This window comes from Vipera berus (genome assembly GCF_964194415.1).
Source record: "Vipera berus genome assembly, chromosome: 4".
Taxonomy (NCBI): Eukaryota; Metazoa; Chordata; class Lepidosauria; order Squamata; family Viperidae; genus Vipera; species Vipera berus.
Genome location: NC_138206.1, coordinates 87,703,275 through 87,728,692, shown reverse-complemented (window position 1 = coordinate 87,728,692; position 25,418 = coordinate 87,703,275). Strand labels below are relative to the sequence as shown.

General features: G+C 37.8%; 1 protein-coding gene across 1 annotated transcript; it reads right to left on the bottom strand.

The window, feature by feature from the left end:
* Positions 1-286: 286 nt before the first annotated feature.
* Positions 287-21,190, bottom strand: LOC308667633 (acetylserotonin O-methyltransferase-like). Its single transcript, XM_081326983.1, has 9 exons — positions 21,117-21,190; positions 19,436-19,557; positions 17,920-18,094; positions 9,161-9,290; positions 8,645-8,713; positions 8,071-8,193; positions 4,728-4,864; positions 4,433-4,555; positions 287-710 (listed from the first exon to the last, which is right to left on the bottom strand). The coding sequence occupies exons 2-9, from the start codon at positions 19,505-19,507 to the stop codon at positions 502-504; spliced, it is 1,038 nt and encodes a 345-aa protein (XP_081183109.1). The 5' UTR covers positions 19,508-19,557; positions 21,117-21,190; the 3' UTR covers positions 287-501.
* Between the last annotated feature and the right edge of the window lie 4,228 nt (positions 21,191-25,418).

Here is a 25,418-nt window from a genome sequence, read left to right as displayed (position 1 = left end):
TGTGGCTAGGCTTGCATTTTTTATTTACCGGTACCTTGTTAGCAGCTATTGCATTCTTTGTGTTGCAGAATTTCTAGAGCTTAATTGCTTTTTAGAGGGGCTAAAAATATTGAATTAGCAAAGCAATATGTGCGGGCTAGAGTCCTGATCCAGACCTTTCAGATTTTCTCTAATACTCTGTTGTTTGTTTAATGTGTGTAAGTAGATTGTCTTTGTATCTCGGCATGGGAAGAACTAAAGATCTATAAGGAGATTAATTTTCATCATATGATAAGAATTTCCTCTCTTTATTGCCCAGAATTGGATTTCAGGATTTTTGCAGCCATGATTGGGGATCCCTAGTTATAGTGAAACATTTTGTGATAAGAAAAGGATCAGCTATGTAATCTGTGGACTCTGGAAGAAGAATAGAATATAACAGTGCCTGTAATTAACAAATCAAATCTTTCAATTACTAAAATTTCCTCTTAAACATTCAGCAGAAAGGAATCAGGGGCAACATCATTTTCTTCCTAAAATAATATGAAAGAGGCTTCCTTTCTTTAACTCAACTTCTTGGAAACCAGCTTTGCGGAGGAGCACATTAAACTCAGTTGCTGACCGTTCTCTCCCTTCAGTAAAGAGCATCATTATCAAGGAGTAGAAGTGGGCAGTTAAAGGCCCTCTCCTGTCTTCATCGAGAAGCATTTCCACTATTAAGACACCGCCACCTGTTTCAAAATATATTTCAATGATTTGGAGGTGAGAAAATATTGTTATTTATTTCACATCCCAATGAATATTACATAATATTTTGAAAATGCCCCAATTTTGCGTTATGAATCCTTCTTTCAAACGTGTCATATTTATTCCTGCCAATGGTCAATACAAACCAATTTGTTGTTGTTCTTGGAAATTTTGTTAATTTGGAGATATTTTAATTATTCTCCAAGGCTTTCCTCTCAATCTTCTGTAGAAATTGACCATTAATGATTTTCCTTGCCAAAATTCTGTATTTCATTATATCATATCGTATCGTATCATATCGTATCGTATCGTATCATATCATATCGTATCATACCATAAAGGTTTCCCCTGTCCAGTTGTGTCTGACTCTAGGGGTGGTGCTCACATCTGTTTCTTACCCAAGGAAGCCAGCCTTGTCCAAAGATGGTCACAGTGGTCATATGGCCACTGTGACTACAGTATATGCTTAGGTGTACAGAAAGCTGTCACATTCCCACTGAAGTCGTACCTATTTATTTGCATTTGAATGCTTTTGAACTGCTGGGTTGGCAGGAACTGGGGCAAGTAGCAGGAGCTCATCCCATTGTGTGGCATTTCATCATATCATATCATATCATATCATATCATATCATATCATATCATATCATATCATATCATCATATCATCTCATCTCATCTCATCTCATCTCATCTCATCTCATCTCATATCATATCATATCATATCATATCATATCATATCATAAAGGTTACATTCCCACTTATTTATCTACTTGCATTTGAATGCTTTTGAACTGCTGGGTTGGCAGCAGCTGGGGCAAGTATCAGGAGCTCATCCCATCGTGTGGCATTCAGATCTCAAACTCTGGCTGTCAGCTTTCCAGGTAACAAGCTCAGCATCTTTAACAACTGAACCATCACTCCCCCAAATATTACATCAAAATATAATATATCAAAATTCATGTTTTGTTTTTGGTTATTTTATATATACTCAGCCAATGCATACTCTACTTCTTCGACAGTTTGTTTGATTTGACGTATAATCGATCAATATTATTATGGGGTCATAAGGCATAGTAAATAGTCATCAGTTTTATTGTTTTTCAGTTCAAATTGTCCAGTTCAGCTTAGGTAAAGGTAAAGGTTCCCCCGCACATACGTGCTAGTTGTTTGCAACTCTAGGGGCCAGTGCTCATCTCTGTTTCAAAGCCGAAGAGCCAGCGCTTGTCCAAGGACATCTCTGTGGTCATGTGGCCAGCATGACTAGATGCCAAAGGCGCACGGAACGCTGTTACCTTCCCACCGTAGTGGTCCCTATTTTTCTACTTGCATTTTTACGTTCTTTCGAACTGCTAGGTTGGCAGAAGCTGGGACGAGTAACAGGCGCTCACTCTGTTACACGGCACTCGGGATTCAACCCACCATACTGCCAACCATCTGTCCAGTCAAAATTCCAGCAGTATATGGGCTAGTTTTGATGGTGTTTCCACCTTTCAATATTGTCATTAGCAATTTTCTCATTCTTTGGATGTATTCTTTACAAATCAGATTTTTAACTTGTACATCCTTAATGATATCCAATTATGTTTGTGGTGTTTGGCTACACAGTCAGTAGATGTTAGACTGGATTGAGTGTTTTTATGCACCTATTATCCACCAAGGACCTGTTGTTGGATGGCATTAAATTATTATTGTTACAAGTAAAATTTCCTTTTGCAATTTGGTGATTTTGTCAATGCTAATGGTGTTCAAATGGTGCTTCAGTGGTATTAGGATTGTACCTAAGGTGCCTATTATTGTTGTTATTTTCTTTGCTTTCATTTGCCACATTCATTCCACATCTAATTACTGGTCTTTGTATTTTGTGATTTTCTCCAAGTCTTTCTGTTCTGTTTTGCTATCTGCAGGTTCTGCAAGGTCCAGTATCCATACATTTTTGGCCTTCTTATCAGGGATGGTATGTAGCAGGTGTTTGTCTATTGGAATTCTAATGTCCCAGAGTACTTTAGCTTTTGCATTTTCCATTACTTTTGTCTATTTGGGGTCAGTTCTTGCTTGTAGCAAATGGTATTTCTTGCACATATTCCAATGCACCATTGTTGCTACTCTGCCATGCTGTTATTTGTATTCAGTCTGTGTGATAGTCTTGCAGCAACTAACTAGGTCAGGCGTAGGCATCCTTGGGTCTTTTATGACTCATGGCTCAGGAATTCTGGGAGTTGAAGTCCACGAGTCATAAAAGAGCCAAGGTTGCCTACCCCTGAACTAGGTGGTCCACTGTTTCTTTAGCATTTTTGTAGAGTTGGCAGTTGCTATCTGTTGCTATCTTCTCAATTCTGGCTTTGAATTCATTTGTTCTTAAAGCTTGGTCTTGTGCAGCCAGAATTACCCCCTTTGTCTCTTTATTCAATTTTCCTGCTCTTAGCCATTGCCAGGTCTTGTTATCTGCTTTGCCGGATAGTTTATATTTTAGTGTACTGGCTGTGTAATAGTTTGTCTTACCATTTCTTTGCAGGTAATGTTTGAATTACAACCACAACTGAGCACAAAATTTCCATTGCTAAGCAACACAATTCTTAAATGAGTTTTAGCTTATATATTGCCACAGCTATTAAGTGATTCGCTACAGTTGTTAAATGAATCATGCTGTCATTAAAGAAATCTGGCTTCTCCATTGAGTTTGCTTGTGAGAATGAGCTAGGAAGGTTACAAATGGTGATCACATGACCTCCAGGCAGTGCAACTATTATAAATACATGCCAACTGCCTAGTGCCCAAATTTTAATCACATGACCATGGGGATTCCACAATGGTCAAAAGTTGAAAATTTGTCAAAGGTCACTTTTTTCAGTGCCTTTGTAACTTTGAACTATCAGTAAATGAATGGTTGTAATTCAAAGACTACCTGTATTTGATCCCTCTTACAGTCCACTTTGGTATCTCCAGTAAGCCCTCATGATGTACTAGTTTCAGTGTTTCCTTATCCTCCTTCATATATTCTTCCAATGACCTTTATTCTTATACAACTATCTAGTGTACTTGCAAAATTCCATGCCCGCCTATCTTCCTTCATAGTAGAGTTTCTCAGTGTTGGCGACCACCAAGCTGGTAAAGGTTTCTGTAATTTGCATCTCACCATATTTCTTATGGGAGACTCCTCCTTTGTCTGACTCCTCTGATGAGACCTGTCCAATATGGTTAAACTTCTGGCATAGCTCTCATCTTCATGAGAGCATAAATCCCCACAACCACATCATTGTAGTGCCTTACTGGGTTGTTGTTATTATTATTATTATATTTTTCCACTATAAAGAAGATATTACTTACCAACTTAGTCATTTTTGCAGCAAGTGTAGAAAGATTGCTAAAACATATATCTAGGCAGTAGAGGCCACGAAATAGTAAATAGTCACAGGGTCACAATGAGAAGTCTTACTCATTTGTACCACAGCCACTAAAATATGAATGAATCTGATCTGCACAACATAGGCCCTTTGGGTTATACAGAAAAGATAGCTGCAAGAATCACTCTAGAAACACATTTTTTTTCAGCACTGCAGCTGAATTACTTATTCTAAGATGCCAGCTGAAGGCCCAGGAAAAGTGAATTTGAAATGACCCTAGACTTAGGGCAGTCCAAAACATGAGCCAAGTATGAACTTTGCCAGTTCCCTAGCAAATTTAACTTTTCGTGATTAAAGAATACCTACCAGGTTTGCAGGCCTGGTACACTTTGCATAACAGCTGCAAACAACTCTCATCTGACCAGTCATGCAGAGTCCTGGCCAAAATGTACAGGTCTGCTTCAGGAATAGGATCTTTAAAAAAATCACCTACAAAAAATAAGTAAAATCTCATTTAGTACCATATCTTCCAGATTATTCTGACAGAATAATCTGTTTTCTCTTTTTTAAAAAACACAGAATACAGTCTTTATGTGAAAGTTTCTTGTGCTTAGCAAAACATGAGTTCAACCCACAAGGAAGATTGCATCACATCTTTTACCTGCATGGAAAGTGATCTGGGTCTGTTCTGAAGGAAAACAATGGTTCTTGGATGCTTCCACTATTTCAGGAAGGTCAAAAACAGTCACAGTACATTTTGGGTAGAGTGAAATCAGTTCCTTAGCTAAGCCACCAGTGCTTCCTTAAAGAAAGAACAAAATGTAATTAAGTAACTGCAAAACAAAATTTTGTATATGTCCAGCTTTTTCCCCTGAAGCTACACTGCCTATTATTGTTCTAAGCTATACATGACATTAACTGGAATCTAATAATTTCAAAAATGAGACAAACATCTTCCAAATTTGCTATGCTTCATATCATCGAAAACAAATACTAATAGGGAAAAAGAACAGAGACTGAATCAATTGATTCTCAACTTTCATATGCTATGAGAATTCCTTAGGATGGATGCACTGAATATTCACAATGATCAAAAATAATGTCTTTTGATGCAGTTTAAAGAGACAAAAACTGAACATCATCTCAAAGGGCACCAAATTCCACATCATCTTCAGGGCTGCGTCCTAGGTCCACTGCTGTTGACCCTGTTCACTCATGACTGTTGTGCTAGGTTTGCCACCAACCATATTGTAAATTTCGCAGATGGTACAACAGAAGTGGGCCTTATTCATGATGACAATGTGGAAGCTTACTGCAAGGAGGTTGAGGGGTTGGTGAAGTGGTGTAAGGAAAACAGCTTAGTTTTAAATACTGGAAAAACCAAAGAGATTATTGTCGATTTCACAAAAGGCAGGAACAGCCACACTTCTCTGTGCATTAATGATACACCTGTGGAGATGGTTTGTTGTTGTTAGTTGCGAAGTCGTGTCTGACACATCGCTACCTTTTAATTTCTTGGCTGCAGTCCCCATCTGTGATGATCTTGGAGCCCAGGAAAATAAAATCTGTCACTACCTCCATTTCTTCCCCATCTATTTGCCAGGAATTGAGAGGGCCAGATGCGATGATCTTGGTTTTTTTAATTTTAAGTTTCAAGCCAACTTTTGCACTCTCCTTCTTCACCCACAACAAGAGGCTCTTTAATTCCTCTTCACTTTCTGCCATTAGAGTGGTATCATCTGCATATCTTAGGTTGTTGATATTTCTCCTGGCAATCTTAATTCCAACTTTGATTCATCTAGCCATGCATTTCTCATGATGTGCTCTGCATATAAGTTAAATAGGCAGGGCAACAGTATACAGCCTTGCCGGACACCTTTCCCAATTTTGAACCAATCAGTGGCTCCGTGTCTAGTTCTCACTGTTGTTTCTTAACCCACATAAAGGTTTTTCAAGAGACAAATAAGATGGTCTGGTACTCCCATCTCTTTAAAAACTTGCCACAGTTTGTTGTGATCCACACAATCAAATGCTTTAGCATAGTCAATGAAGCAAAAGTAGATGTTTTTCTGGAACTCCCTAGCTTTCTCCATGATCCAACGTATGATGGCAATTTGATCTCTAGTTCCTCTGCCTCTTCGAAATGCTGCCTATACTTCTGGTAGTTCTTGGTCCACATACTGCTGGAGTCTAGCTTGTAGGATTTTAAGCATAACTTTAGTAGCATGAAATGAGTGCAATGGTGTGATAGTTTGAACATTTTTGGCACTGCCTTTCTTTGGAATTGGAATGTAAACTGATCTTTTCCAATCCTGTGGCCACTGTGGAGTTTGCTGGTAAATTTGCTGGTAAATTGAGTGTAGCAGTTTTACTGTGTCGTCTTTTAAGATTTTGAATAGCTCAGCTGGAATAGTGTCACCTCCACTAATTTTGTTGTTGCTCAGCTTTCCTAAGGCCCACTTTACTTCACATTCTAGGATGTCTGGCTCAAGATCAGTGACCACCTCATTGTGATTATCAGGGACGTTAAGCTCATTCTTGTATAGTTCTTCTGTGTAATTTTTCCACCTCTTCTTAATCTCTTCTGCCTGTGTTAGGTCCCTGCCATTTAGGTCCTTTATCATGCCCATTTTTGCATGAAAAAATTCCCTTCATCTCTTCAATTTTCTTAGAAAATTTTCTCTGGAATTCTGCATTCAATTGGGTGTATCTTTCTTTTTCCCCGCTTGCCTTTTGCTTCCCTCCTTTCCTCAGCTATTTGCAAAGCTTCCTCAAACAGCCATTTTGCTTTCTTGCATTTCTTTTTCTTTGGGATGGTTTTAGTTGTTACCTCTTGTACAATGTTGCAAGCCTCTGTCCATAGCACTTCAGGCACTCTGTTTATCAGATCTAATTCCTTAAATGTATTTGTCACCTCTACTGTATATTCATCAGGGATATGATTTAGTTCATACCTGAATGACCTAGTGCTTTTCCCTACTTTCTTCAATTTAAGCCTAAATTTTGCAACGAGAAGCTCATGGTCTGAGCCACAGTCATCTCCTGGTCTTGTTTTTAGTGACTGTATAGAGCTTCTCCATCTTGGACTGCAGAGCACATAGTCAATCTGATTTCTGTGTTGACCATCTGGTGATGTCCATGTGTAGAGCCGTCTCTTGGGTTGTTGGAAAAGAGTGTTTGCTATGACCATTGTATTCTCTTGACAAAAATCTGTCAGCCTGTCCCCTGCTTCATTTTGTACTCCAAGGCCAAACTAGCCTGTTATTCCAGTTATCTTTTGGCTTCCTACTTTAGCATTCCAATCCCCCATGATGATAAGGACATCATTTTTTGGTGTTAGTTCTATAAGGTGCTGTAAGGCATCATCGAAACAGACAATTTCATCCTCTTCAGCACCGGTGGTTGGGGCATTCCTTCTCCAGTGGATCATGTATTGTCAGAACTCTCTGCTATGACCTGCCCGTCTTGGGTAGCCCTGCACAGCATAGCTCATAGCTTCATTGAATTACGCAAGCCCCTTTGCCATGACAAGGCAGTAATCCATGAAGGGGTGGAGATGGTTACCAGCATGAAATTCCTGAGTTTGCTAAACTAACGAGTAGGCTGGCTTGGTCGCTCAACAGTGAGAAACTGGTGAAGCGAGCACAGCAGCACCTGCACTTTCTGCATCCATATGACCAAAGCTCATCTTCCTTCCTCTGTTCTGACCACTTTCTACAGGGGGACGATTGAGAGCATCCTGTCATGCAGCATCACAGTCTGGTTTGGAAGCATCACTGCTTCAGACAGGGAGGTGGTGCAGAGAGTGGTGAGGTTGGCCGAAAAGTTCATTGGCAGTTCCCTCCCTCCCATCCAGGAAATAGTACAGAAGTGTTGTTTGAACAGGGTCTGTAAGATTATCTGGGACACTACTCAACCTCTTCACAACCTGTTTTCCTTATTACCTTTTGGGAGGAGGTTTCTTGGCCCAACATGTGAAGTAGATGGGAAAGCACAGGTGGTACTTACCACCCAGATCGTAAATGAGTGGGAACTGGGACAGGTCAAAGGCAGAAAGCACTTCTCTTCCTACCACAGGCCAGAGCTCATTCATGAAATTGGAGAAGGTTTCTAACTCTTCCTTTGAGCTAGAATTAAAACAAACATCATTCAATATAACTTTATAAAATGCTATTGTTGTTATTGTTTTACATATCTATTTATGTTTGTATGAAATGAATTCTTTTTACAGCATTACTTGAATGATGCTGATCAGGAGTTGGAAAAATCTGTATGTTATACATGAAACTGTGCTACCATTTCAGTGGAAAACATTATAATATTCTTGAAACAAAGCACATTTGCAAAGGTGCTCTAACTGCAGACCTGTGCTTTGTATATCAACAGAAATGCCTGGTCAGTTAGATCTGCCATAACTAGATTCCATTGCCATAAAAGAGAGGTTGAATATGGTGAAAATGATGGGTCAAGAAAATATGATAGAGAAAATAATGACAATGTGAAGGTTAATCATATTGATCAGTTGCTCACAAAACAATTACTCTATTTAATGACCATTCTCTAAAATTATAATATTACCTGTAAATGACCTCAAAAGCATTGTCTGAAGGAGAGCCATATATTGATGAAATCTGATTTTTTCCTTTCCTAAAAGAATTTTTAAAAAGTTAGAAAAGAACAAGACAATCATGCTGGCATGATCCTGAATGTCTTACAGTATTTTGATAGTTCAGAATTTATTCTAAATGTTTCATTAAGCCAGTTTTCTTCCACTCTCAACTACAATGCGGTATGATCTAATGCATCTCTACCAAGAAATAAGCTATAAAAAACAACAAGATGGTAAATTAGGTTGCTTACTTGAAGGATCTCCCTGGATGAAGACAATAAACCCAACCCTCTATTACTCTTCTGCCTTTTAAAGTTACGAATCTTTTCTTATTTTCTATTTTGGAAAAAGTTCTTTTAAACTTTTTAGTTTAAAGAAAGACATGGGGGAAATCTTAATTCAACAGGCTTATGAATTCACATTTGATAGATTTGTAGGGGGGGGGGGAAAGACCAATCTTTTTGTCTTCTGTTGGATTTGTTTACCTCACAGCATCAGGCAAATATTGCATTGATCGATAGATAAATTCAGAATAGAACTTCATGGAATAATACTGAGACTTTGGGCTTGATTTGACCAGGTAGAGATTGGCAAAGTCTGTGTTTCCATAAAGATCTAAAAAGAAACAAAAAATAATGGTAACTGTCTTTCAATTTGCTACAGGCATACTTGCATGATTGTCTTAAAATACTTTAAAAACAAATTATGCTGTATTTATGTCAGGCATTTCACAATAATATGAGAGTAAATTTGGTGAAATGGTTAAGACATCATACTAAAAACTTGGACATTACAGGTACAGTAGTCCTCAACTTATTACCACAACTGAGCCCAAAATTTCTGTTGTTAAGTGAGATATTTGTTAAATGAGTTTTGCCTCATTTTACAGCCTTTCTTGCCACAGTTATTAAGTGAATTGCTGCAGTTGTTAATTTAGTAACATGGTTGTTAAGTGAATCTGGCTTCCCTATTGATTTTGCTTGTCAGAAGGTTGCAAAAGGTGATCACCATTGGGATGCTGCAACAGTCATCACTAAATGAAATGTTGTAAGTCAAGGACTATATGCAGGGCTTTTTTTTCTAAAAAAGAAGGTGCTGGAACTCCGAGGTGCTGTCACTGGGAGCGATGCCGGTGTCTGTAAGAACCCCCTCTTGCTACGGCATTGCCGCCTGTCCTTTGCACCACCACTCCCATGGCTTGGAGCCACAGGCCATGAGGATTCTTCTCCCCACAGCCCCCGTGGGGATTCCACTCCCTGCAGTTGCCACACTACAGCCCATGCTGAGCCCCCACCAGCTAAAGACGCCCCAGCCACGGAGTGCTGCATTGGGCCACCCGGCGTCTCCAGCGCCAAACAGCTGATGGCCTCTGGCCCTGGCACTCATTCACTTACTGCCCCGTTGCTTCCAAACACAGTAAGTGAGTGAGCAAGTGGCATTTGGAAGCATTTAGAAGCAATGGGGCAGTGAATGAGTGAATGGGCAAATTGCATTTGGAAGCATTTGGAAGCATTTAGAAGCAACTGGGCAGTAAGTGTGAACGAGCAAATGGTGTTTGGAAGCAACAGGGCAGTAAGTGAGTGAGCGAGCAAGAGGCCTTTGAAAGGGACAGAGTGAGTGGGGAAGAGACTGAACGAGGTGCCTTTGAAAGAGACGGAGGAGTGAGTGAGAGCAACTGCAGACTTTTGTGAGCAAAGTGTGAGTGAGTGGGGGGGCTTTTGCGAGAGAAGGGTGAGAGAAAAAGGGAAAAGTGAGGGGGAGAAGGGAAAAAGAAAAGGCACTGTCTTCAGACTTCCTCTGTTGCAGGGGTAGAAGGAAGCATTAACATTGAACCTCAACTTTTTACTTTTCTATAACATTAAAAACTAGCCATTTCTATAATAGCATTTTCAGGAGACATTATGGGTGAGTGAGTGAGAGAGAGAAAGAGGTGAGATTCTTAACTGAAATGTACAAAGAATATGGAAGATCTATGCAAGGACTTAATGTGGTTTTGGAAACACTTCCTGACACATAACGTCAGCTGACATTTAAGGCTGAGTTGGTGTCTTTCATTTTTTTTAATGTGGCTTGTTTGAACCTGGAACAAATCTGTTGTTCTTTGTAGTTTTTGTTTCCAAAACTTTATTTCTTCTGAGCTAATGTATGGTTCACTTTTCCATTGGATGAACCAATTCTGTTTCTTGGACTTTTCCTTCTGTTATTTTTCTTTGTGAGGTTTTTGTTTTTTGTTTTTCTTTTTGGAGATATCAACTTTTAAATGCAGTGTGTTAAAGCAATTCAGCACGGATTTTTCCTTTTTTTCACAATACAATAGCCTCTCATTATAATAATTGAGAGCCAGGGTTGCTAGCAATTGTAAGGGCTGAAGTTAATTTAAAGGGATTTGATAAAGTAAATCATAGTCTCCTTTTTGATAAAGTGGAAAAAATGGGCTTAATGGCCCCACTGTGCATGGATTCACAGTTGACTTCAGAGTCATCCTGGTGAGATAGTCAGCATATGAATTTAATAAATAACATTTTTTTTCAATGCCCCTATCAGGAATTGAATTTGAATGAAGTTTCAGAAAAGCAAATGTTCTGTGCTGGTGGTACTAAGCTCCCAAAGATCTAGCATGGGATAAATGAATTCTTCCTAATAAAAAAAACTTCTTGCCTTTTTCTAATCATCATTTCTTCCCTACAGAAATTTGAAAAGTAAAACAAAGTGAAACAAACCACTACTCCCTCCATGCAGGGAAAATTTTCTTGAGTCATACTTGGATATCCTATTTGCAAATAATATCTTACTTACCTAGTTGAGATGGTGTGTTTGGGGAGCAGGGAGGAGTGCAAAATTCCTGCCTTCGCTGCAACTTGCCTGTGCAACATTTGCCTGCCGGGTCTTTTGGCAAGCTCAGCAGCAATTCCTATTGGCTTTCGAAAGCCAATAGCATAGCTGACTCAGGAATTCTGGGAGTTGAAGTCTTTGAGTCATAAAAGAGCAAAGCCTGCAATAGGCTTTCGAAAGCCAATAGCAGCACAGCTTGTGTAAAAGCTTCTTTTTTTTGCAAAAAAAGGTGCCGGAATTCCATTCTGAGCGTTCTATGAGGAAAAAAAGCCCTGATTATATGTATAAGCTCATGTTCCATGTTAAGCATGAAACCAGCTGGCTGACCTTGGGCTAGTCACATTCTCTCAGCTCTAGGAAGGAGGTAATTGCAAACCCCCTCTAAAAAACCTTGCCACAAAACCTACAGCAATCTGTCTAGTAATAAATAAATAAATAAATAAATAAATAAATAAATAAATAAATAAATAAATAAATAATAACAACAACAACAGTTCTAACAGCAAATGGGGAGAACATTGGTGAAATCAACATCAGACTAAGAATCTTCCAAGAGGACTCACTTTCACCACTACTGTTCAAAATCGCATTAATTCCATTGACAATATTATTATGAAACACAAAACTGGGATACCACATCTCAAGCCAGCATGGCAAGATAAACCATCTACTATACATGGATGACTTAAAACTGTATGCGAAAAGCCACATTGAACTTGAATCAATACTCAACACAGATCAACTGTTTAGCAGCGACATCAGAATGGACTTTGGACTTGGAAAATGTGCTATATTATCCATGAAATGAGGAAAAATGGGAAAAATAGAAGGAATAGAACTGGGAAACGGAAGTATTATTAAAGCACTAGCAAAGGATGATGGTTACAAATACCTAGGCATATTGGAAGCAGATAACATCTTGAATGGAAAAGTCAAAGAGTCAACACAAAAGGAATACATCAGAAGAGTCCGCAAAATACTAAAACCAAAGCTGAATGCTGGAAATATAATTAAAGCCATTAATACATGGGTAGTCCCAGTGATACACTACCCAGCTGGAATTATCAACTGGACATTGGCAGAATTGGAACACCTAGACTGGAAAACGCGTAAACTTTTGAACATGTGCCATGCTGTACATCCACAAAGTGACATCGACAGATTGTACCTGCCAAGAAGAATAGCGGGCAGAGGGCTACTGCGAATCCACCAAACTGTAGAAGTAGAAAAATGAAGTTTGAATATCTATGTAAATCAAAGTACAGAAAAATTGCTGCAGGCTGTGAAAACAAAGAGCATTATCAAAATAACAGAAACAAAGGGAGAATATAAGGAAAAACGGCTGGATGATAGATTAAATAGATGGAAACCCTAAGATTTTTTATAATAATAATAATAACAAAAACAAGAAGAAGAACAAGAACAACAAGAACAAGAAGAAGTTGGAAGGGACCTTGGAGGTCATCTAGTCCAACCCCCTGCTCAGGCAGGAAACCCTATACCATTTCAGACAAATGGCTGTCCACTTTCTTCTTAAATACTTCCTGTGTTGGAGTATTCACCACTTCTGGAGGCGGGTTGTTCTACTGGTTGATTGTTCTAACTGTCAGGAAGTTTCTCCTTAGTTCTAGGTTGCTTCTCTCCTTGACTAGTTTTCATCCATTGCTTCTTGTCCTGCTTTCAGGTGCTTTGGAGAATAGCTTGAGTCCCTCCTCTTTGTGGCAGCCCCTCAGATATTGGAACACTGCTATCATGTCACCCCTCACCCTGCATGGACAACATTTGAAAAACATTGAAGGAAAATTTGATAACAACTTGACATGGGCATGCCTTAAGATGCAAACCATCAAGAAAGAAACGAAAGGCTTAATATTGACTGCTCAAGAACAAGCACTACAAAGTAATGCCATGAAAGCGAAGATACAAAAATCTACTGACAATCCAAATTGCCGACTTTGCAACAACTGATTACAAAGCTAGACATGACTGAGTTGCTAAACTAATCCACTGGGCATTGTGTAAAAAATACGACTTGCCTGTGTCTGAAAAGTCGTGGGAACATAGGGTGGAAAACGTTGTTGAGAATGTGAGGGTGAAGATCTTGTGGGACTTTCGAATCCAGACAGATCGCCATTTGGAACACAACATGCCAGATATCACAGTTGTGGAGAACCAAAGCGTATAGCTGATTGATATCGCTGTACCAGGAGATGCCAGAGTTGAAGAAAAAGAACATCAAAACTGTGCGATCATGGATGAAATGTGTAACAGTGATACCCATTGTCATCGGGGCACTGGGAACTATGTCCAAAAACTTTGCAAAATACATCAAGAAATTGCAGTTTCCTGCAATAACTCCAGCAAAGCTACAAAAAGCTATGCTACTCGGAACATCTTACATTTTAAGGAGATACCTGGTTGATACCTAGGATGCTGGCAGCAGCCTGTGTCAACCATTAGTGCCAGCCAATTTGAGTGTTCAGTTGACTGAGGTTCATGTTTTATGAATAAAAGTTTTATAATAATAATAATAAAGGCAGAATATAAGGAAAAACGGCTGGATGACAGATTAAATAGATGGAAAACCAAAGCTTTGCATAGACAGCATGAAGGAAAATGTGATAACAACTTGACATGGACATGGCTTAAGATGGGAACCATCAAGAAAGAAATGAAAGGCTTAATACTGGCTGCTCAAGAACAAGCACTACAAACTAATGCCATGAAAGCAAAGATACAAAAATCTACTGACAATCTAAATGTCGACTTTGCAATGACAAAGTTGAAACTGTTTCACATCCAGGGCTTTTTTTCTCATAGAACGCTCAGAACGGAGTTCCAGCACCTTTTTTGGATGGAACCTTGTAGGGTAGGCAAGGCGGGTTGTATGACATGTGTGAGTTCCGGCACCTTTTTCTTTTACAAAAAAAGCACTGTTCACATCTAATATGTGAGTGCAGCAGAATCATGCAAACTGATTACAAAGCTAGACATGAGAGAGTTGCTAAATTAATCCACTGGGCATTGTGTAAAAAATACGACTTGCCTCTGTCTAAAAAGTCATGAGAACATAGGGTGGAAAAAGTTGTTGAGAATGAGAGGGTGAAGATTTGTGGGACTTTCGAATACAGACAGATCACCATTTGGAACACAACATGCCAGATATCGCAGTTGTAGAGAACCAAAGCATACAGCTGATTGATATCACTGTACCAGGAGATGCCAGAGTTGAAGAAAAAGAACTGGAAAAAATTACGAAATATCGTGCCCTGGCCATCGAAAATGCACGATTATGGATGAAATGTGTAACAGTGATACCCATTGTCATTGGGGCACTGGGAACTATGTCTCAAAACTTTGCAAAATACATCAAGAAACTGCAGCTTCCTGCAATAACTCCAGCAATACTACAAAAAATTGCGCTACTCGGAACATCTTACATTTTGAGGAGGTACCTGGTTGATACCTAAAATGCTGGCAGCAACCCGTGTCATCCATCAGCGCAAGTCAATTTGAATGTTCAGTTGACTGAGGTTCATGTTTAAATAATAATAATAATAATAACAACAACAACAACAACAACAACAACAACAACGGTGCAGTTAATCTTGATTTTTAGAGGAATAAAACTGATCCCTAAAACAAAAAAGGCTCCATATAGTAGGATATTCTATAGGTCTGTTCCATTGTTAAATCAACATTTTTTAAAAAAAATACTTGGGCAGTGGAGTATAGTAAGTGTATTTGTAAATTATAATGTTTTTCTTGACAAACATGTATTTATGTTGTTGACTAAATTATTATTAGCATATTGTATTATGCTAACAAACATACACACAAACCCAGAATTCTGGTTTGCCGATGCGGCCACCATGGATGTCTGGAAGGCGAGCTCCATCTTCTGCATCCAGTTTCATTTCGATAGGGGACCCTGGAAAGGGTCGAAAGTCACCCTGTAGGTGCAACCAGCAAGGAGGGGATCCCCGCTTGATTGCAGGAGGGCAGTAGCCCTTCCACTTCACCCTGGGCAGCCCTCCAAACCGGCAGATGAAAAACCGGCCATAGCAATATGGCTCGTCCCTAGGCTGCAGACAGCCGAAGTTACATTTACCACCAGGCAATTTATAAAGCAGCATGGATGAGACTGGGTGAGATCCACCTCTCTTAAATCTTAACTATCTTTTTTACCTGCATAAGCTGCTTAAAGTACTTTTCCCCTGTGGAGAGGGAAGGGAGATTTTATCCCTCCCTCTAGATACAGCGGCAACTGACTATCCAGGGGAGTTTAAAATGTTGAAAGAATAACTTGATCCAAATTGGAATTTTATTTTTCAAAGTTTGTGGACTAAAAGATTTTGTACTCTTACTGAAGATTTGGGTTTTTATTTATAAAAAAGAAACAAAACTGAAAAGATTATAAAAAACTTTGGATTTAAAAGAAAACTTTAAATTATAGGGGTGGTATCTTGCAGCTAAACCTGATACTTCAATTTGTTATTGCTTGAAAGGGGCTTGGCCAGTAGCCCAGACAATAGATAAGATTTATGCAGCCTTGAGATATCATCTTTGAGAAGCTCATCTGTGTTCCATATTCAGTGACAGATTTTTATTTGCATTCTCTGATTGTAAAGTTTTTAGCTTAATATACTACTAAAAATATGGATGAAGATCAGGAACAGATTCTCTCTATGCGAAATGCAAATCATCAAACTATTCTTACAGACACTGATGAAATAAGAGGTTACAGAAAAGAACAAGGTCAGCCTAGATACACAAACTCAAGCTTTGATTACAAGTAAAAATTCAACTACACAGAATATAACAGAAAAAGTGGAACAATTAAATATCATGACAAAAGATCAAACTGATCAACAAACACAGTCAATGGAAAACCTAGAAAAGGGACTGATAATCAGAGAATGTCGATTGGTGGCCCCCAGGGGGAGGTCCTTCTCTGTGGGCGCCCCGGAGTTATGGAACGGTTGCCGGTTGAGCTCCGGATGGCGCCCGACCTTCGCTCCTTCCGTTGCGATCTGAAGACATTCTTATTTGAACAAGCCGGCCTGGCCTGAAGGGGGATGGGTTGGGTTTTTATGTCATTTTTAATATCTGTATTTATTGTTTTTTAGCTGGGCATATGTTTAATTTTCTTTTAACTTTTGTATTTTTGTATTTTTTATATATCTGCCCTGTTCACCACCCTGAGTCCTTCGGGAGAAGGGCGGTATATAAATAAAATTATTATTATTATTATTATTATTATTATTATTATTATTATTATTATTATTATTATTATTATTATTATTATTATTATTATTATTATTATGAAAAAGGAAAACACTTTCTACATAAATCAGAAGGAACCTGAGGATCAAGAAAAAGAACAGACTGAAGAGGAGATAAACAGTTCAGGACAACTATGTTGAGAAGGAAAGATAGAGAACCATTCTGTTAATCCTCTCATAAAATTGGCGACTGGATGGTTTTTTCTACATCAAACAATATATAACAATACAGGGAGATTTGTTTGATGACTGAAAAGCACGAACATGGAAGATGATTTGGCAAAGAAAGAAAGCTAGAATAAGACTGAAGAAAATTGGAGTTTTGACTTATTCATGAGAATTAAAATAGAATACACTCAAATAGATAAGATGTGTACTTTGAATATTAGATTGTTATGAGTTGAGATAAACAAAACTTTGGTTATTTAAAACTTAGAAGTATAAATATTAACAGTTCAATTTGAACATTTCTTTAGTTATAAAGGTCAAATGTAAAGGTAATTAAGATATATATAAGCTAAAAACCGATCGATGTATGTAATAAATATGTTTTTACTTAACGGTAATAATAAAAATTAAATTAAATATGAGATAGTAGATATAAAGAGAAAAAGAGAGGAAGTATTAAATGTTGAAATAAGAGAAATTTGGGTTATTAAATTTAAGATATTTGGAAATTACTAGAAAATAAGAATATTATATTGTATTATTAATTAGTTGATGTAAGATGGTGAGAATTTAAATAGATAAGACATGTATCCTGAACATTACATCTTGTGTTGAATTATGATAAAGGGAACTGGGGTTATTTAAAATTTGGAAATTATAAATATCAAACGTTAAATTTCAATATTAATGGGAAATTAAAAAATGAGAAAAACTAACCAAGATGTTGATTGTCTAAAGATTGAATGTTAAAACAACTAGATATGTATAAACTAAAAAGTATTGATAAATGTAAGAAAGTTATTTTTATTTATTTGATATAATAAGAATTGTATTAATTTAAAAATGAGACAGTAAATACTAAGGGGAAAAGAGAGGAAACATTTAATGTAATAGTTTGAGATCTGTACATGGAATAATTGTTGGCCATTTCATTTGCTTTCCGCTTCTCATAGGATTACCTTTTCCATCTTTCCACTCCAGTGTTAGGAGCTTTAACCCCGCACAGGCCTCCAGCAGCCTCTGCATCCCGATGGTGCTGGTGCTCAAGCATTCAGCAACAGTTGTGGAAGACAGCGGTTCCCTAGACTCCCTCAGCAGATCGAAGACACCCAGCTCAGAGGCAGTGGAAATGACCTAGGAAGAAGCAGAGAGCAAGAACAAAAGCCGTGGCATTCCTCTCAGTTTGCATCCAAACAATCCCAACATCTATTTGTTTACTGAAGAAAGAATCAAGCAGGCTTACATATGTTAAATAGCCCCACCAGCTCTTAAACAACAAAAGGCATTATGTAGACAGCCATTCATTTGTGGAGTGACATCCCCTCTGTGCTGAATGTGGGTGTACTAACACCCATAAAAAACTTATATTCCTTTCTTGTACAATTCTGGGCTTTGCTCAATTTATTTATGGACTTGTTCAGGCAAATCTTGATGGCCTCTAGGACCACGACTGATGATGTGTTCAACCACCGGAAAGGAAGGTAGTCAGAAAGAACAGTATCCTTGGTGGAGAAGAAAGGATTCAAACTCCAGGTTTTTTATATGTACTCTATGCTATTATAGAAGACATCCAAGAGGGGAATAAACTGAAGAAAAGAATATGTGTTCCTGCCTGGCTGAATATGATACATTCCACTGAGGAAGCAAAGTTTTATGGCAGTTACAAAAATAATGATTCTGCTTCTTTTTTGCCGCCATAATAATTTGCTGAGTTAAAAAGAATGTTTAATGCTTTATGAAAAATTATTAATTAAACCAATACAAGAAGAAATGTTGAACCTATCTATTATAGGTTACTGCTAAGCTTGTAAGCCGCCCTGAGTCTTCGGAGAAGGGCGGGATATAAATGGAATTAAAATAAAAAATAAATAAAAAATAGTAAACATTGCTGAAACCCCACATTTATTATTCAGAGTTTCCTTAGAGAAATTCAACCATAATTTATCAAATAAAAGGAAATCTCAAGATTTAGATGCAATATTACCATAGATATAGATTTTGTTGCAAGATTAGAGTTAAAAATGCAGTATACTGTCACTAGATGATTTAGTAAATTGCCTGGAAATTTTATTCAAGGAGATCAATGTTAGTCCTTGGACATGCAACTCTGCAACAAACATGAAGCTATAATCATCTTTGTAGTTAAAAAGCCAAAAAGCGTTATTAAAAACTAATGAGGAATTTACCTTATTACACCTATCATGGTGTAATAAAATTTTATAAGTTTATTTGGGCCCATTTTAATTTCTAATTGGCAAAAGAAGAGCATATTTGAACAAGGAAAGTATCTACTGAAGCCAGTTTGTTCAAAAGACACAGAAAAGAATCTTGCAGCAATTTAATAGCTGACTTTTCTATTACAACATAAACTTTGGTGATTCTATTGTTTTCAAATCATTAAGAAGCTGAGAAATGGAGGGTCTTTTATACTTTCAAAGTTGAGAGTTCTTATTTGGAGGTATTAGCCCACCTTACCTTGAAAGTTACAAATGAATGCTGGTATCTAAACAATGTTTGGATATTTTCAATTTCTTCTAGTGAACTCATTGTTCTTGGCGTCTCTCGTTGACCTTTTTTAGCCAAAACACTTGTTATTCCTGTGTGTAAAAATGGCAAAATATAGGTGTCCATAAGATGCCTCAGGATAAAGAATGGAAAAAAAATTATTAAAGAGAAAACAAGGCCACACTTAGAAGGTTTTTAAGAGTCCTTCAGAAAAGGCTCCTGAATAAATTTAGCTGCCGTGGCAGGTGCTCTCAGAGAAGAACTGACCTTTTCTTTCAGGAAAATATGTAGGAAAGAGGATGATGTTTATGTGTACAGTTAAGGAGCAACATGTTTTAGAATATGGAAATTGGGGAAATAGTAAGAAGTACAAATAATAATAATAATAATAATAATAATAATAATAATAATAATAATAATAATAATAATAATAATAATAATAATAATAATAATAATAACAAAACATGACAAAGTAGCAACAATGGTGCTTTGGAAGATTTTCAAGAAATATCATTTGCCTGTTTAGCAAGAACTGGTGGGATCATAAAATAGAGAAAGTCATAGAAAATGATAAAGTTAAACTGCTCTGGGACTTCAGAATTCAAACAGACAAGCACCTGCAACATAACACCTCGGACTTAACAATTGTCGATAAGAAAGACAAAAAAGTCTGGATAGTGGACGTGGCAGTGTCTGGAGACAGCAAAATAGACGAGAAAGAACTGGAGAAGATAACAAAAGACAAATTTGCCATTAGTCAATTGCAAAAGGCGGCCTTACTAGGAACTGCTTCCATCCTGCGATGATATCTGTAATACCATCAAACATCCACATCTGCCTATCCTAGGTCCTTAGTAAAGACTCGATAGGTAGACAAAAATGCCAAATCCAGTCTGAACATCTGGCTGACTGCAATGATCAATAATAATACTAATAATAAAGTTGGAAGGGACCTTGGAGGTCATCTAGTCCAACCTTCTGCTCAGGCAGGAAACCCTATACCATTTCGGACAAATGGCTGTCCAGTCTCTTCTTAAAAACATCCAGTGTTGGAGCATTCACCGCTTCTGGAGGCAGGTTGTTCCACTGGTTAGTTGTTCTAACTGTCAGGAAGTTTCTCCTTAGTTCTAGGTTGCTTCTCTCCTTGACTAGTTTCCCTCTGTTGCTTCTTGTCCTGCTTTCAGGTGCTTTGGAGAATAGCTTGACTCCCTCTTCTTTGTGGCAGCCCCTGAGATATTGGAACACTGCTATCATGTCCCCCCTCACCCTTGTCTTCATTAAACTAGACATACCCAATTCCAGCCACCGTTCCTTACATGTTTTAGCCTCCAGTCCCCTGATATGGGAAGCAAATTTTGGATAATTACAAATGCTAATATCTATGTTTAAAGTTATTAGGACGTAAAAAAATGGGTAGAGGTTGAGAATGGCATGAAACTAAGCACCTACTTTCAGAACAAATGTTTAAAAGTAGCACTTAAGCTGTATAAAAATAAACTTAAATACTATTATTGCAATAATTATTATATGCATACACTGTAGAAATTCTGAAATTCAGAGTTATTTTTAAATATTAACTTATCTACACGAATCAGGATGGGAAAATTCTAGACATTATTTTAGGTATTTTAGTGGCTGAAGTCTTACTCACAGGACAGCTGAGCAGAGGAGATTCCAAGTCAGTCTTTCAAGTTTCCTGAGATGTTTAGGATAAACCTCAGTTTCAGGCAAAGGAAAGGAAGTCAGAGAAAGGGTGTATATATATATATATATATATATGCAGAGCACAAGTATGTTTCCAGGAGTTGCTTAATCAAACTGTCAAGCCAGTTCTTATTTGGCCAGCTCTTCATCACAGATGTCAGGATTGATGGTGGGAATAAAAAGATTGTTTTGGAAAAACATTTATTTTCACTACAAAAAAGAATCATGGCACAATATTACTTTGTTATTTAAATTTTATTAGCTGGTTTTCTTTTTTACTAGTTAGCTTTCTGGGTTCTGTGCTGTCTTCCATCTAGAATCTCCCTTGCATTCTCTTCTTTATCAATTATATTTAGTTTCTTCTTCCATTTGATACTGCTGTATTATCAGAAGTTGCATTTGGAGTGATCAGTTTTAACCTTGACTGTTTTTTTTCACTCTCATGCCATTCCCCAATTGCTGGCTATTGCTGGCTGTTCCCTTTTTTGGAGGGTGGGGGGAACTGCCACTCCCTTGAAGTTTCTAGAGATGGGTTGATGTTTCCTTCCAGGGCTGTGACCCCTGGGTTGGGAAAGGGAGTGGCTGCTTACATTTATGTTTGCTGCCATCTCCATTACTGCTCTCAACTAGTGCTGCTTGTTTTCCCTTCTTAATAGTACTATGGTATGTCTGTTTGGCTGGGATTACTTAAGTGGGTTTTGCTCTTTTCCAAATGGACTTTAGTTCTTCCATGGAATCCAGTATTAACAGGCCCATGCTTAGCCCATCACAGGTGGTAGACTGAAGATATGCACAATTGAAACAACGACTACTAAAACTGTGCCATTAATTCCAAGATAGAAAGCATTAAAAAAAATTATAGAGAGAAGGGTGGTTATGCAATCTTTCACAGACCTGATCTGTATCTCTCTTCAAGAACAGATGCTAATTGATGTGACCAAAAGATTTCAGATAAAACATGTGCAAGCTTGCTTTGTGGGCCATCAGTGAATTATTTCTACAACATGATGCACCATTGATATATGACTCCAGGAAAATTATCCAGAATGTATAAAGGTATTTCAAATTTATCTAGGAAATCTCTGGCAACAGAAAGGGTCATTTTACCATTCCTAGTGGATTTATATATATATAAAAATATTACCTGGCCTCATACTGTGCTACAACCCTGCCTGGCACACATTTTTGGAGCTGGCTGCAGAAAAGGGAGAGCTAAGTTTTAGAAAGTGGATCCATTTCTAAAAATAGCTCCCATATAATTCCTGCAAGACTGAAAAAACAATTGTGACAACCAGGACAAGAGTGGTCTAAGAAGAGCAACCACACAATCCCAAGGTCTTGCTGATGTTTGCTCTGCTTTTCTTGAAATGTAAATTAAATATTAAAAGTTGTTTGGAACTAATTCAACCATCGTTTAGCAAATGGAAAGAAGCCTCAAGACTTAGATGCAATATTAGATATAGCAATATTTTGTTGCGACAGAGTTAAAAATGAAGGAGGGACATGGAAACTGAAAGTTGATAGATTTTGCTGAAATGGATAACTTAACTTCTCTGATCAGAGAAAAGAGATTATCTTCATTTATTGCTGACTGGAAGTCTGTGATAAAACATTTTGCATGAAAAAAATGAACTTGTGACTTTTCATGATTAGATAGAATAGATAACAGAAACAGAATGACGAATATTATTATGTAATTTTAAAGAGAGAGGTTAAGATATATTTGTTCATGTAACTGGTGTGAAAAGTGTAAAACCACTTCTTTATATTTTTTCTTTGTTTCTATTTTTCTTTAACTTTTTTTTCTTGTACTTTTTTCTTTCCCTTTTGTATTCTTACCTTATAGTAGTTTGTAATAGCTTTTATCTTCTTGTTTAAAAGTTTTATTAAAAATTATAAAAAGGGAATTCTCAGATAATTATGGATTTGTTTTTTGTTGCTATTGCTTCTGAACATACATCCTAGTTCCTTCCACATTTTTACAGACTTTTAAAATACTGACATTTTGTAAGAGCCTTAAAACCTGCCTCTGCCAAATAGCTTGGGGCTCCAATGGTATAATGTTTCCTGCTTGTGCAGGGGTTTCGGCTAGAAGACCTCCAAAATCCCTTCAATATAAAAGCATTAAAGCATCCTGTTACATAAAATTACATATGTAATTGTTTCAATCCCTTCCAAGTTACAAGAGAACAGGTGTGAAACATTATAGGAAATTGCCTATAACTTATGGAAGAATGTTACTGTTGGAGTCCTATAGAAACTAGGTAACTGAGTAACTGATGTAGATATCATATACAATATCTAGGATGCATTGTGTAATTAACTTTTTGGCTTGGTCTGTATTTAATGCACATAAATTAGCTGAGCATAGGCCACCAGATTTCATTTCCTTGCTTAAGGGCCTTCCTCCAGCTGGATAAAAAATTATCTGCCCTGCCACCTTAACTTCTTGTCTCTGATAGTGCTCCTGATTGTTGCTTAAGCTAACTTCAGACATCCCACAGTCTAAATTACTGTGGTTGTCAATGGGAGCTACTTGGTACCCAGTCTTTACTATAGTTATTGCAAAACTTGTTTGGGTCTTCTCTTGCTCCCTGCCCTTCTCATTCATGAAAGAAAGGAAAGTTTCACTAGATATTTCCTGTATAAACCACTCTACCCATGTCCAACTTTTCCTTTTAGGAATGGGTCCCTTCTTTTTATCCCCATACCTTGCAAATCTCATTCCACATGAATGCCTTCAACTGCCCTCCCATTATCTTCTTGCCACTGAAGCAGAGCTTTCCTTTTCCCCCTGGCAGAAGGGCTGTAAGGTCTTCTTCTTTTTTGTCTTATTCGTGAATATGTGTTGATTTCTGTCTTGTGTAATGTTATATTCTTCAGTATTCGGGGGTATTCCTTGATTGCCGTCTTATTCTATGCTATTAGGTTATATTTTCTTGTATTGCCTGTTTGGACCCTGAAACACTACCTTCATTAGAAGATTCCTCAGAGGCTGATGTGACTTTATTCCTCTTCCCAGAACACAAATTAGTGAGAGTTGAAGAATTTACAATGCAACTGTCATGGTTCTGACAGAAGAAACTCTTCAAAAGAACTTCGAGGCATTGTTTACCTTAAAGAGTCTTTATTTTGAGTAGCATAATATCGGCACTGCATAATCGAAGCCAAAAACTGAATTCCCTCCCCTGAGCAGATAGTATGAAAGCACAAGTCCCTCCTCCAATTAACAGTCATAAATCACATTCCCCAATTAGCTTGATGCACAGGCTTCCTCTCCAGTTCTCCAGCCCGCCAATTCTTTATCAGCTCTGGTTTCAACAACCTTGTTTCTCATGCTAGGTTTAATGTTGTTATGTCTAGCTGGAGTCTCGTTCACATCCCCCCCTCCCAACATCATCTAACTCTAAAAGCAAACGGTAAAAAATGGCTACATTTCCATCTATTGTCAATGCAAAAACATCCGACGTTAGCAGTGTTGACAGCAACAGGACATGGTGCACAACCTCTACAGCATGAGAGTCACAGGGGGAAAGTCATTTGTGACAGAGAATATTTTCTTGAAGGGGCCCTTGGTGCTCTCTGAGCTTGCTTGTTTTCTTGCAGATGTTTCATTACCCTAACTAAGTAACATAATCAGTGCTAGTAAGGAGTGCTATTGCTGTCAGTTTATATTCTGTTGTCTTGCCTGTCTGTGTAGGTGGGGACAGTCTTAGGTTCTTTAATTGGACTGTTTACTAATGGCTCTTTGGCAGTTTCTTGATTGGGTTATTGCTTATTTGACTGTTGGTCTGAAGTTGACCTTGGAGTTTTATCTATGATGATTTGAGTGCTGATAACTGGTGGAGAGGTGCTGGAGTCTTTTTCTCTTTGGGGCTGGTTGATTGTCTCTTTGGCATAGTCTTATCAATATTGTTAATGTCTATGCGTCTATTCATGGCTGATTTTTCAGAGACCCAGGCTTCTAGAAATTCCATGGCATTTTTGGATTTGGCCTGGTCTAGGATTGTCCCAGTTTCCCAATTGAAACTATGGTTAAATCTGTCTATATGTTGTGAAATTAAAGAATTTTCAGCATGGCCATTTGACTGCCAATTGGTTTTTTCTTATTTACTATCAATGACTTCTAAAGGGAGTGTGTTGACTCTAGCTAATGTACATTTGTCATATGGATAGTTTGTTAAAGACTGACAATAGATTGGTCATAAAAGATTGTTTTGGGGCTAAGCTAATACCTTGCTACTGCTCT